This window comes from Beta vulgaris, chromosome 4 (assembly GCF_026745355.1).
Source record: "Beta vulgaris subsp. vulgaris cultivar EL10 chromosome 4, EL10.2, whole genome shotgun sequence".
NCBI classification, from domain to species: Eukaryota; Viridiplantae; Streptophyta; class Magnoliopsida; order Caryophyllales; family Amaranthaceae; genus Beta; species Beta vulgaris.
The window spans coordinates 52,282,097-52,294,604 of NC_079205.1; the positions used below are offsets into that span (position 1 = coordinate 52,282,097).

The 12,508-nt window shown below is 36.3% G+C and overlaps 2 protein-coding genes across 7 annotated transcripts; one reads left to right on the forward strand and one right to left on the reverse strand.

The window, feature by feature from the left end:
- Positions 1-252: 252 nt before the first annotated feature.
- LOC104890863 (nuclear transcription factor Y subunit C-3) lies at positions 253-8,095 on the forward strand. Of its 4 annotated transcripts, XM_048643302.2 has the most exons (5): positions 253-459; positions 760-828; positions 1,508-1,630; positions 5,799-6,595; positions 7,663-8,095. In XM_048643302.2, exon 4 carries the CDS (start codon positions 5,800-5,802, stop codon positions 6,568-6,570), a length of 771 nt encoding a protein of 256 aa, XP_048499259.1. In that variant the 5' UTR covers positions 253-459; positions 760-828; positions 1,508-1,630; position 5,799; the 3' UTR covers positions 6,571-6,595; positions 7,663-8,095. The 4 variants fall into 4 exon arrangements, with proteins under 4 accessions (XP_048499259.1, XP_010674782.1, XP_010674783.1 ...); XM_010676480.4 differs by lacking the exon at positions 1,508-1,630 and having other exon boundaries at positions 254-459; XM_010676481.4 differs by lacking the exon at positions 1,508-1,630 and having other exon boundaries at positions 254-455.
- A 750-nt stretch (positions 8,096-8,845) lies between these two features.
- Positions 8,846-12,195, reverse strand: LOC104890862 (hypothetical protein). Of its 3 annotated transcripts, none has more exons than XM_010676477.4 (3): positions 12,101-12,195; positions 9,625-10,537; positions 8,846-9,291 (listed from the first exon to the last, which is right to left on the reverse strand). In XM_010676477.4, exons 2-3 carry the CDS (start codon positions 10,496-10,498, stop codon positions 9,017-9,019), a joined length of 1,149 nt encoding a protein of 382 aa, XP_010674779.1. In that variant the 5' UTR covers positions 10,499-10,537; positions 12,101-12,195; the 3' UTR covers positions 8,846-9,016. The 3 variants fall into 3 exon arrangements, with proteins under 3 accessions (XP_010674779.1, XP_010674780.1, XP_048499258.1); XM_010676478.4 differs by having other exon boundaries at positions 9,625-10,516; positions 12,101-12,187; XM_048643301.2 differs by lacking the exon at positions 12,101-12,195 and having other exon boundaries at positions 9,625-12,084.
- Positions 12,196-12,508: the final 313 nt, after the last annotated feature.

The following is a 12,508-nucleotide window of genomic DNA, read 5'->3' on the forward strand; positions in this document are numbered from 1 at the left end:
CTCCATCGACAATCCTACATTTCTACTTGGGATTTTTTAGGGAAAGTGGGCAACTTTTTAACTTGTTTATAAGTTAGTGAAGTGACTCAAGTGAGAGTAGGACATATAGAACTATTTAATTCTCAATTGGCAATGTCATTTTTCCATTTTCCATAAAGGGTAAAGTAGTCAATCTTCAAAACCTAAAAAGAAAAGCTAAAATACAATTTATTACTATTAATTTCAAAAACATTAGGCCACGTCATACTCTATTTTCTGACATTGCTAAGTCAGAACAGAATCGAACTCTCTTTTTCGTCTTCCTTTCTTTGCTTTTGATCAAACACAAAAAAAAAAAAAGAAAAGGGAAATTAAAGAGCCAGAAAAAGCAAGAAAAGAGGGAGAAAAAGAAAAAAGGAAAAATCAAACGAAACAACAGAAGAATCATTTGTTCGTAGCCCCTTCTTCAAACTTCTGCAAGTACTTCTATACTTTCTCTCTCTTCATTTTCTCCAATTTTTTTTTTCTTTTTTTGAGGTTATTTATATCAAATCAAAACCCTAAAAACAGGAAAAAAACGATCTTTTTCTTATGTTGTTATCTTATGTACTATTTCCCGCTTATTTTTTCCCCAATTCATGGGATCAATGTTCCAAGACAACATTTTTAATTTCTGGGCACCCTTTAATGCATTTAATTCATGCAATTTTGTTGTTTTTTTTTAATTTTTATTTTGATGGGTTTTTTTTTGATGGGGTTAATTTTTGTTCTTTTTTCCAGTTTTTAGGTGTTGGTGTTTCAGTAGAAGAGCTACAATTACTGGGAATTTCATATTATTTATTGATTAAGGTAAATTTTTTGTCTCCCGTTTTTTTTTTGCATGGGTATAATTCGAGGAGTAAATTTTTTGATTTGCATGTAATTTGTTGGATTATAGTTCAATGAGTGATAATAGTATTGAATTTGGACCCTGTTGTTGTGGGTTTTTGTCAATTTGAATTTTTTTGCAAGTTTTGGACAACAGAAATCCAAGTAAATGTTTGTTTTTGTGATTTCAATCATTTTCAATACTGTATATAGCAGCTACTTGAATACCCAGAAAGTAAAATTGATGTTTTGTCGGTCGGTTAGTTCATTTTTATTGCAATTTATGCCTATTTTCAAGTTCATTAATTGTTTTCTACCTCTTGTATTTTCTTGTCAAATCAAGGTTTAATTTAGTCTTGTTGAATTGTTCTTTTGAATATGCTCTTTATTGATTATTGGCTTATTTCCCCCTGGTTTTTTATGCTTAGCAGACATGTTTAAGTAAGTGTGAACAGGGAGGTCTTTCTGGACCACCTATAATAAGATGTCCAATAATTCCAAACCAACGTTTGCGTTTGTCTCACTCCCTCTAAGCAACTAGTTTTGACAAACTCTTTGTATGTATTTTCAGCTTTGCCAAGGGTATACTTTTTCATGTTTGTAATATCTAACTTTGTGAGAAATTTGGTGTGTCCCCATAATATTGTTTGCATCTTAACAGATTTGTTGAAGTTGAGGTTTTTTTTCTTTCACCTATCTCACCTCTTACATCTGGCGTGGTCGCCTACTTGGGGTGTCCAGTTAGACTGTTTTGTGAAATTGGAATTCACAAAAGAAATATTAGGTAAGTTAGAGTGCAGGTTCATTGAAAGATATGGGAAGTGTTGATTACAGGTAGTTGGGGTGTCAAGTTGTGAGTGATTTGTTATCGATTTAAGAAAGTGAGTTTAGAAGCATGGTTTAAATAGAAACACTCCATTTTAGGATGCTGAGAGTAAGAAATGCGCTATTATAGCTGATTGTTGGTTTAGCTTTATCGTGGATCTGAATGAGTAGTTGTAATTTTTTTTTGTTTTTAACATGTTTAACTTTGGTACGTTGCAATAGTGTTCTTTTTGAAACAAAAAGAGGACAAAACAGGGTAGTGCACAAGCTTGTTGCCAAGAATTGACTCACTTCGATAATTGAGGTTGTAAACAAGGATATAGGCTAGAGTACCTTTTGTGATTCTAGATTTGGATCTTCATAGATTTGTTAACCCATGTCAAGGATCATGTAGCAAAAGGAGCACCTGTAGATGCAAAATGGAGCATAGGATTTTCTTCTACTTTTAGGGTTGGGGTCGGCAGGGTTGCTAGATGGATCCCTGAAAAATATTGTGACCTTGTTGTGTATGCGAGAAAATTATGTTTTGATCATATTCATCCTTCTTTTATTGCTGATCAAGAGTTTAAGGTTTAAAGTTCTTGGTTGCTGACAGAGATTTTTATCACTTATATTCCGTTTGTGCTGGAAGTCAAGTTCGGTTTTTGTTTACCTCATTGCTACTTAAGAAGGTGGCGTTGCATATTGTTTCATGCTACTAGTGTCTCTTATTTTGATTGCTTATAGAGATAGTCTACGTTACCCGGACTCGTTACCCATGTTGGGCATGTACATGCCCAAGTGTTTGACTTGTCTATTTTATGAAGTTCCTTGGTTTGGCCCAAATTCAAGTGTCCGAGTATCCATATCCATGTCTGAGTGATGAGGATCCGACATAGGATATAGGATGCAATTGGACGCACTAGTGGGCTGAAGAATCTTCATTTGATTCTTCCAAAACATCTCATATAAAGATGATTAGTGGAACTCTGACTGTTTTGGATTGAATTCACCCTGTTAATCTCAAATATGTGTGGCGTCTCAATGAATACTCTTTCTGGAAGGAGATTATGCAGTCAATCAGTCGAACAAAATTGTTAAACATTGAACATCTAATGGACACAAGGTAGATCTAAGATGATATATTACTCTTGGTGATAGAGTTTAGGTTTTATTGCTAGATGTGAGAGGCCATTGAAAGAATTTAAAGGGACAATCAGATTAAAATGCTGATTGAGATGAATTTACCTTGTTCATTGAGGTGTATTACTGCATGATCCCTGTAGTGGTTCCAGCAATTAAGGAATTTCTGCATGGTTTGCATGATGGGCATAAGCTGCAGCTAGAATGGGTGTGGTTGGCAACATGGGAATATGCTGTGGTAGATGGGAAAGTTGAACTGTTTATGATTTTTTTGTTTGTATAAGGGGATTTTGTGTGTGTGTGGGGGGGGGGGGACATACACATGCCGCTGTTGGTTTTTATAAGATGTAGCTATGTGAAAATAATTTGTTGATGAATTGGTTTTGTGTTTATGCTCATTTTCATAAATTCAATTTGCTACTAGGACATGCTATTGGTGACTTTGGTGTATGCTTCCAACAGATAGGAATTAGTAGCTTAAACATTGGAGCATTCTTGAGGATTGTCGTTGAAGGTTTCATGAGAATCTCCTCTTCCCTAAACTTCCAAAACATTTTTACTATAAATCATCCAACAGCTTTTTGGTGATAAAAGCCTTAATTAATTTCTAATAGTGCTTGATATGTATTGCTCTTTTATTTTATGTAGTAAATGTCTGCTTTTCTTCTACGGCTACTCTTTTACTTCTCTCTTCTTACGCTTACTGGAGTTTAGTGTTTCTTGATTGTCTCCTTACAACATTATTCCCAGAATCACCCGACAGAGGTTTGGTAATAGAACTATAGAAGCCTGAACAAAATTTAGTGGTGCTTAAAATTTCTTGCTCTCTGTTCTGTAGTAAATTTTTCGTTTTCTTCTACGATGTCTTTTTTGACATTGAACTTTTTCTATGCATCACTGGAGTTAAGTGTTTCTTAGATGTCTTCTCATAAAAATGAGACATGTAGAGGGCGATTGTGAGACTACAGTTGTGGAGTGTTATGACTTAGGAGAGAATACTATCTCTTGTAGATGTAGTGAGTAGTGAATGACTTGGCTATGCTTGAAATTTGGTATTTTGGACATGGCTATGTTGGAGGATTGTTTTATTGTATTTGCTTAAGTGAACAGTTTCATCATGGATTATTAGCACTTACGTCGCGAGCTTGTGAGATTGATTGCATTATTTCATGAGATGTTAGAACTGACTCAAGTTCAAGGCTTTTGAAGTTTTTGATGGGTTCGATTTGCTGGTATATTAAGCTGGCAACACTAGGGGAGAAGCTTACAATTTATATCAGATTGTGGATTAAGAAAATGGTAAAAGGAGCACTGGAGGAGGCAATCTAAATATAATTTTTTTATTTCTGTTCTGTGCTGGCTTGCCATATGGTCAAAGTTAAAAAAAAATTGACGTTGTTTTGTAATTTATACATATGACCAATAAAATCATGTGAGATGTTAGATTTGTCTTAACGTGAATTATTAAATTATAATGATTTTCATAATTTTTACAAATACATAATCGATGTTAATGGTCAAAATTGTGCATTGGAGACTATGTAAATGGTAAGTGAGTAGATCTTCGAAAAATGGAGTGTGTATAATCTGTTGCCTGAACTTGCATTTCATTTTCATGATTCAAGTTATTTGTCATATTATTTTTATCTTTTATCAGGTTATTTCAGTCTGATTTATTAGTCTTGATATCCTTCCCTGCTTCATGACCTATGTTAGTAGATATGCTGCATGACTGGTTTTGGTAGATTAGTATTATGGGCTGAGGTAGACTTATTTTCTGGGCTGTTAGAGTGGAACTTGTTAATTAGGATCCATTCCATTTTTTCATCAAGCTAGCAATTTTGACCTATTTATTTGTGTTCTTTGGTAGGGTCAATGTTCTTTTCCATATATTGCAGTCACAGAGAGCTTAATATTTCTTGTATTGTTCTTTTGTAATGCTGGTGTGGCATCTCATTTTACATTTTTTTGTTGTATTATCATGTTTTTTTTTTTAATAGTGTAACGGAAAATTTGCCGGAAACAACATTTTAAATACAAGTTTTTGCGAGAAACAACCTTTTAAATAAAATCTGTCAAAATAAGACCTTAGAAGTAATTTTTTTTGCAAGCAACAACCTAGACCCATTTTGCGGGACCAAGTATTTTGCAGCTTCGAGTCACTAAAACCAAACATGGCAAGACACGTAGCCCACATTTCTTATGTTTCAATTCAATTTTCCTTCATATACTGAAGAAGTCAACATCGGAAAATACTTGGTCAATGTTGAAAAATGGAGAAAAACAAGGTTGAAACATAAAAGATGCAGTTTACGTGCACTCCACGTGTTTGGTTTTAACGAGTCAATGCTGAAAAATGCTTGGTCAACGCCGAAAAATCGGTCGAGGTTATTTCTCGCAAAACATTTTCTTCTTAAGGTCTTCTTTTGCAAGATATTTTTTAAAAGGTTGTTTCTCGCCAAAAATTGTATTTAAAAGGTTGTTTCTGACAAATTTTCGTAGTTTAATTAAATTTGCCAGATGTTTGGATGATTCATCTCGATGGCATCACATAATAAGTTTATTCTTCCATCTTGACTTATGTTTCCTTGATTTCTTTATTTAACTGGCACTAGTCAGTATAATAGATGGATTGCACGAGATTAAGGGTAGTCGTCGTCGTTGGCATCTCTCAGTTTCGATGCTAACAGTTGAATTTCATCTTTGAATTGTAGCAACCAACCTATGAACCTAAAATGCAAAAGCTCTTAACTATACTCCTGAATGTCTTTGGGGTGATATATTGTCAACTTTATGAAGCGACCCTGTCAAGTACAATTGTGAAATACCCATATATTGCTATGAATTCTTGTTTTAATTGTTATTTTGCATTTTGGTCCTCTGTTTGATCTTTCTTCAAACTTTACGAATCTGATCGTGAAGCCTGAGTGTAGATATTAAACATTGTTTTTGATAATTTCTAGATTGAATGAGACTTTTTGTTATATATTTTGTGTTAATTGCAGAATGGACCAGCAAGGGCATGGCCAAGCCCCGGGCGTAGGAACAGTGGGTGGTGCGGGCCAAGTTCCATATGGTGGGGCATACCAACCAAATCAAGTTACTGGGGCACCAGTAGTTACGTCTGTGGGTCCCCTCCATGGTTCTGCACAGCCTTCTGGTGCACAGATGGCTCAGCACCAGCTCGCTTACCAGCAGATCCATCAGCAGCAGCAGCAGCAGCTGCAACAGCAACTCCAGTCATTCTGGCAGAGCCAGTACCAGGATATTGAGAAAGTATCTGATTTTAAGAACCACAGCCTTCCCCTGGCACGGATCAAGAAGATCATGAAGGCTGACGAGGATGTTCGGATGATCTCCGCTGAGGCTCCTGTTGTATTTGCTCGGGCATGTGAGATGTTCATACTTGAATTAACCCTGCGATCATGGAACCACACTGAGGAAAACAAGCGACGGACCCTACAGAAAAATGATATTGCAGCAGCAATCACGAGGACCGACATCTTTGACTTCTTGGTGGACATTGTGCCAAGGGAAGATTTGAAAGATGATGTGCTTGCCACTCTCCCAAGGGGTACAGGGATGCCTGTTGCCGGGCCTGCAGATGCACTCCCCTACTATTATATGCCGCCAGGACAGAATCCAGCCCAGGCGGGAGCTCCAAGTGTGATGATGGGAAATCCTAATCCATATGCGGCGCAGTCGCAGCCATACATGGGTCAGCCAATGTGGCCTCAAGCACCGCCTCAGCGGCAGCAATCTTCTTCTGATGCTTAGCATCCTTCAAGGCTTCAATGTAAAGGTAGGTGCTTTTGCTTCTTGGACTTATTTTAATAGCAAATTACCCACTGACTGATAGCACGTTGTTAAACGCTTGACCAAAATAAAAGAGAGTGCGGAAGACGCATTAGAAGTTTAGAATGACATATGCACTTGCTTTGGGATTGTTAATGCTTTATCCTTAATTGAAAACTTCTTTATGAGTTATTCAATCTAAAACTAATTCGAACTGCAAAAGATTTTATGAAATGATGATTTAACCAATCTGCATTCAGAATACAGGGGTTACAAATTTGTTATTTGGATGATTTTTTGTAACCAAAACGTCTGTTTAAGTTGTCACCTTAATATAAACTGGACTTGAGACAGTTCGTTTACTCATTTAGATGCAAAATCACTTGATGCATGGCCTTTGAAATTTAAATTCATGCCTATTCCGGCTTTTCAAGATCCCATTTAGAGGGCACTTCTGTTTTTGTTGTCCTATTTGCTAACAAGGGTCAAGGGTGTGGTTTAGGAGATCCCAATTAGAGGTGGCTCTTGTATTAATTATTCTACTTGCTAACAAGGTAAATTCATTTCTGAACTTTAGAAGATGTTTACAAGAAAGTGGTCAAAGTCACCCAATTTTACATGAAAAGTCGCCCCATATCTTATGATAACCTTGTTATACTAGTCAATTTCTATCATACGTCCGGATGTGCCGTGCGTAGAGTACATCCAAGATTATTATTTTGTTGCTCATTTGGGGGCTCCAAAATAGCAAATAAGAGAGCTCCAAATGAACAAAAACGATACATCCAGATATATAGCAAATGCATTCCTGATGAATGGTCAACTTGCAAAATTTGTTTGTAGTAAGAGTCATGTTCAAGATGTCCGCATGCTTGTATGTGTATTTTAAATCTGCTGGAATTATAAGACTTCTTTGTACTTTGCCTCCCCCGCGAAACCGTTTCCATGGCCAGTTGAACAGTCATTCTTCTTCTTTTTTTTCCTGGATTTTTGCACTTCTTGTCTATGTGATTGAACTTTCTTCCAAATATGCACATTTCTAACAAAATAAACCTTCTTGCTGGTTCTTGGCAGATGGGAGTGAGGACGCAAATGCTAGAGTTGCTGAATGCGAGCTGGGGGATAGAGCGAGAATTTGATAATCTATAAAATCAGAGTAGCTTTATCTTTGATAGAACCTATCTTTTGTTAACATTGTGTAGTTTGCTATAACCTCTGCTGTTTCTATGAGGTACTTGATTTAATGGCTGTCATTAATAGCGCTGCTACTAGAGATTATTTGGTCGTCTTTACCGAATTAGAATGCATAAGTAGGACAGGACAGTTTCTTCTGTTTTCAGTTTTGTATTCTCTCTTTCTTGCTGTTGAAGCCTTTTGGAAGAGTTAATGCATGCGTTATCCCTACAAACGTGTTATTGCTGTTCATGTAGAGATTTCTTCTATTTGTATTCATCTTTTGTGAATGATTGGTGTAAGGGTTGCCCTTTTAAATGCATGAAGCTTTCATGGTCCCTTTCTTTTTAATAAGCTTTTGGTTGTTTGAGGACTTGTGGAGGAAGCGTGATACTTGCAGGGTAAGCAGCCACCCTTTGGGTTTTCATGTTGCTCGCTTACTCGTACGAGATTACTCGTGTCAGGCATGGAAACATGTTCAAAGTTGTCGTCTTTATTTTCGGAGCACCCTTGTAGGAGTACTACAGGAATAATGTCAAAGCCTTCATTGAAGAAGCTCATTCAAGGATGGGTTCATAGTCGAAATTTTATTCTCAACTGAACTATACAATTTCCACTCACATTAGGCATGGAAGAACAATTAAACCAATCGATGTTCAATTCCAAATGAAAAATTTCACATTAAGCATGGAGAAAAATAAAGGGACTTACATTTGGTGTGTTCGGTTGAAATTTGACAAATTCGATCTTCATTCGATGTTTTTGGTCGAAACTTTATACTCCCCTAAGCTCAATCAAATCCTGTTCTTTACTGATTGTGGTGGTGCCGTGTTTGTATTTACTTTTCTTTTTGATCCAAACAGAAGTGGAAGAATTCCAATTGTGCTCCGATCTCTTTCTTCTCCAAGTTCAGGTTACGAAAAGAGAAGGAATGTAGAAGAGGTATCATCAACAACCAATTTTAGGTTCGTCTGTTTTCTAAAGAAAACCAATTTAGGTATTTTTTGATCTAAATTTAAAAGCCCTTTTTTTTTCTTTATCACCTTTCCCAAAATGCAACATTTTTATTTTGACTAGATATCCCTAGCACAAGACAAAGATGAAGTACTATTGTTTAGGATGAGTCTTCTTACAGTCTGATCATATGAAAGTTGGCTATTTCCAAAATATATACACATGCTGTCAAGTCTGTCAACAAAAAAACAACATAGATTATTGGGTTAGCAATGGGACATGTTTTTCTGGTTATTAAAGGTCATGGTTTACTACCAGATTTAATTAATCTTGTTGAAGTGTTTTGCTTCATCACGATACCCTCGAGGATAGCATCGGAACCAAATTTACCAGAGAATCGTTGAGGATCAACTGGACCTGGAAGCTGAAATGAGACTGAAAAGGGTCCTGATGGACACAGGTTTTGTGTTTGCATGACGAAAGTTTGAGAGTAGCGGAGAATTTGCTTCTCGCCTGTGATTGTTTCTCCCTTTATCAGCACCCTGCCATCGCTCTGAACCTCGCATTGGAATGCTCCTGCATTTATAAGATCAAGAAGTAGTTATAAGCACAAATGAATTTGCAGCAGTTCTGCATTTTGCTGGCAAACTCTGATCCATCCGAAATCTCCGTAAAGGCGTAAACAACCCAACAATTGGGTTACAAATGCAATCTTAGGACTAGTAGTAAAGTGCAACTTATCTATGATTTTGTGAGCTGGAACTGAAATAAGCCTAAAAGTAGCCAAAACCAACTGGAAACGTTGTGTTTCAAGTTAGATTCAAGACTGGACTTAAATTAACCCAACTCATGTATGCTAGAACTTGGTGAAAGCTTGAAAGAGATGTGTATAGTCAGTTTAGTACTTACTGTTTTCTCTTTTAACTCCTGGAAGAGCAACACGGAACAGGTATGAATCTTCGGATTCACCAATGTCCATCAATCCGATACCGGACCCAATTTGACCCTTGGCCGCACTTCCAGTCACTGCATACGCATTTCTTGTTATCTCTACAATGCGATGTAGCTCCTCCCTGCTTGGCTGGGAAGGGAGAATAACTATACCAGGACCATCTCTCACTTTCGTAGATGGTGGCAAAGCCAATTGAAGTGGCTTAGGTGCACTATCACACCCCTTCAAACACTGCTGTGATTTCAGATTCTCAGCCTGCAAAATCTCATCCAATCGCCGTTTCCTTTGACACCCACGATAGTATTTTAGAATGGGCACTTCCTCTGAGTCATCATCATCATCCTCGAGAAAGATACCATTAGGCAGTCTAGCAACATTATTTTCTATGAAGAAATCTTCTAGCTTGGTTAGTCTCTTGAACCTCTCAATATCCTCTTGTTTGATGTAGAAGATAGCAGGGTTTCTAATAAAAACAACATTTGCTATGATTCTACTGTGGTTGAGTGATTCGGTTAGGGGATGCAAATGAGAAGGAAAGAGTGTCAGAAAGTCCTCACCCCCGGAAGGATGATTGCCTTGGACAAACTGTTTAAATATGGGTACTTTGACTGCAAGTGACCTGTCCGCTTTCCTTAGTAGATAATAGTAAATTTGCTCGATTTCAGACATTCTCATGTGGGATCCTGCTAATTGCTCCAGTGTGTAGGGTGGAAGACCTTCCGCTATCCTCTGTAAAGCGGACATCTTGGTTCTTTCCTCTTTAAGATCAGGGCCAAAATATGTGCCCATGATGAAGTAAAGGAGAAAGTAACAATCATCATTTGCATTCATCTCGTTTATCGTTGATATCTGGATTTCAGGTACCAAATTCTATGTCAAATCAATCACAAATCTTGTTAGAACTTAGCATGTTATAGTTCGATGCTATTCATTTCATAAATCTTGAATGTAATTTGCTCTTAAGAGGATTAGTGAATCGCATTTGCTTCTAGTAGTAAGCTGTCAAGTTAGCGTTCTCTCATCAGCTGTTATGAACAACTCCGACAAGACCATTCCTTTTTTTATTATTATTAATTAACAATAAACTAATAAAAAGACATGCTGATTTTATCAAATTTTTGGAGCACCACGTATTTTAGTTCATCATGGGTAGGGACACTATTGCTAATATAATAACCTCTATATAACTTAAGGGTGTTTTCTATTCAACTGATTTTGACCTATTTCTATTATCTGACGTTGTTCGAACTTATCTTAATTTTTTGTTTCCTAAAATAAGTAAAAATAAGTTGAACTGAACACTACCTTATCTGGTGTTATTACCCATCAAATCAATCACTACACTTGTTATATTTCATCGAAAGTTTTCAATCCGCTTCTTGACTAGAGCACAACCAATGGTTGCCCTGTAGTTTGTGGTTATTAATTATCTTATTACTTTCTCACTCTTCCACCTATCCCCACATATGTTGTCTCTCCTCCAATTCCTTCTTTGCTCCTCTTTTTCTTGGTCCATCATGAAGAGCTGAACACCAATTTTTTGGCCAAATTTTTTCTCCTTCCAAATAAACTAATATTACTTTTATACTCTCTGTCCTCAACTCCTCATAACCCACAAGGAGGGTAATGGTTGGGAGTACTCTAAAGGATTAGGCTGTTTATCTAAAATATTAGGAAAGGAGCTACATAAACTCAACCTAAAGACGAGGATAGTTGAACCTGTATAAACTACCACTAAGGTCTAAGCATAAGACACCACTAAAGAACTAAAAATGAAATAATCTCCTACTTCATTGGACTAACTTCTAAAACATAGAAAACTTCAACCTATATGTTACATTGTTACTATCTAACAACTGCCTAAATATTCATAAAATCGATGTTTTTTTTTTTTTTTTTTATATATATAATTGAAGCTCAAAAACTGATAAAAAGACATGGTAAAGTTACAAGTTACTTACAACCACTTAAAGGCCAAAGAAGAAGTTGCAGAAAACTCAAAACAGAAAAAAAATTCTACTTGCTTTGAGGGAAAAAAGACAATAATTGAGACAAATTAAGTAAAAACAGGATTTATGTTCTAATAATCTCAATGTAATTGCTGAAGCAAACAACATTTGGGATCACTTTGCCACTAATCAATCAATCTTAACAAGCAAAAACCAGTAGCTCAAAACAAAGATGAATTCTTTTTTTTTTCTTTCTCTTGTACTATATCCAAATTAGCCAAGTTACATATAAACACAGCATAGAATCACAAGCACATAAAACTGGGTTACTCAAATTGCAACAACATCACAAATTTAAAGCCAAATTAGTAAAAAAAAAAAAAAAGCAAGTGAAAAATTTACTGTACAAAGAACAGAAGGTAAAATGTAGCTAAATTTTGGTGAGGGGTGAAGAGAGTAAAGAGAGGAGAGAGAGAGAGATCACCTGAGATTGTGGATGGAGGGTGGGTTTGCAGTCAGCAGAATAAAGAAGAGTACTAGTAACTGGAGAGTAAAGACTAGACTATGATCTATGAGTAAAACTGTAACTCGTTAATAGAATTGCGGTAATGGGAATGAATTTTAGGTGTAATTTTATTAGGGAATCACCTTAATAAAATTAGTGGGGAAGACTGATGAAGCTTAGAAATACAATAGAAAAGAGTAGAAAGTGACCATGCAAGAGGCCTCATGTAAAACATGACACTTGTGATTAGTTTAGAGTAAGAGGTAACTAAGTTTTGGCATTTGTCCTAATTGGGGAGTAATTTTTTTTACTGTTTTGGGTAATGTGTGTTTTGTTTGTTTGATCTGATTTGCATGATGGTTTATATTATTTTGGATTAGAGTGACA

What these genes read in the sequence shown, in the direction of transcription:
- LOC104890863 (XM_048643302.2), top strand. Translation starts at nt 5,800, where the DNA reads ATGGACCAGCAAGGGCATGGCCAAGCCCCGGGCGTAGGAACAGTGGGT.
- LOC104890862 (XM_010676477.4), bottom strand. Translation starts at nt 10,498, where the DNA reads ATGAATGCAAATGATGATTGTTACTTTCTCCTTTACTTCATCATGGGC. An exon ending in AGGAGTTAAAAGAGAAAACA is followed by an intron (nt 9,292 to 9,624) that starts GTAAGTACTAAA and finishes TTATAAATGCAG; the next exon opens with GAGCATTCCAATGCGAGGTT.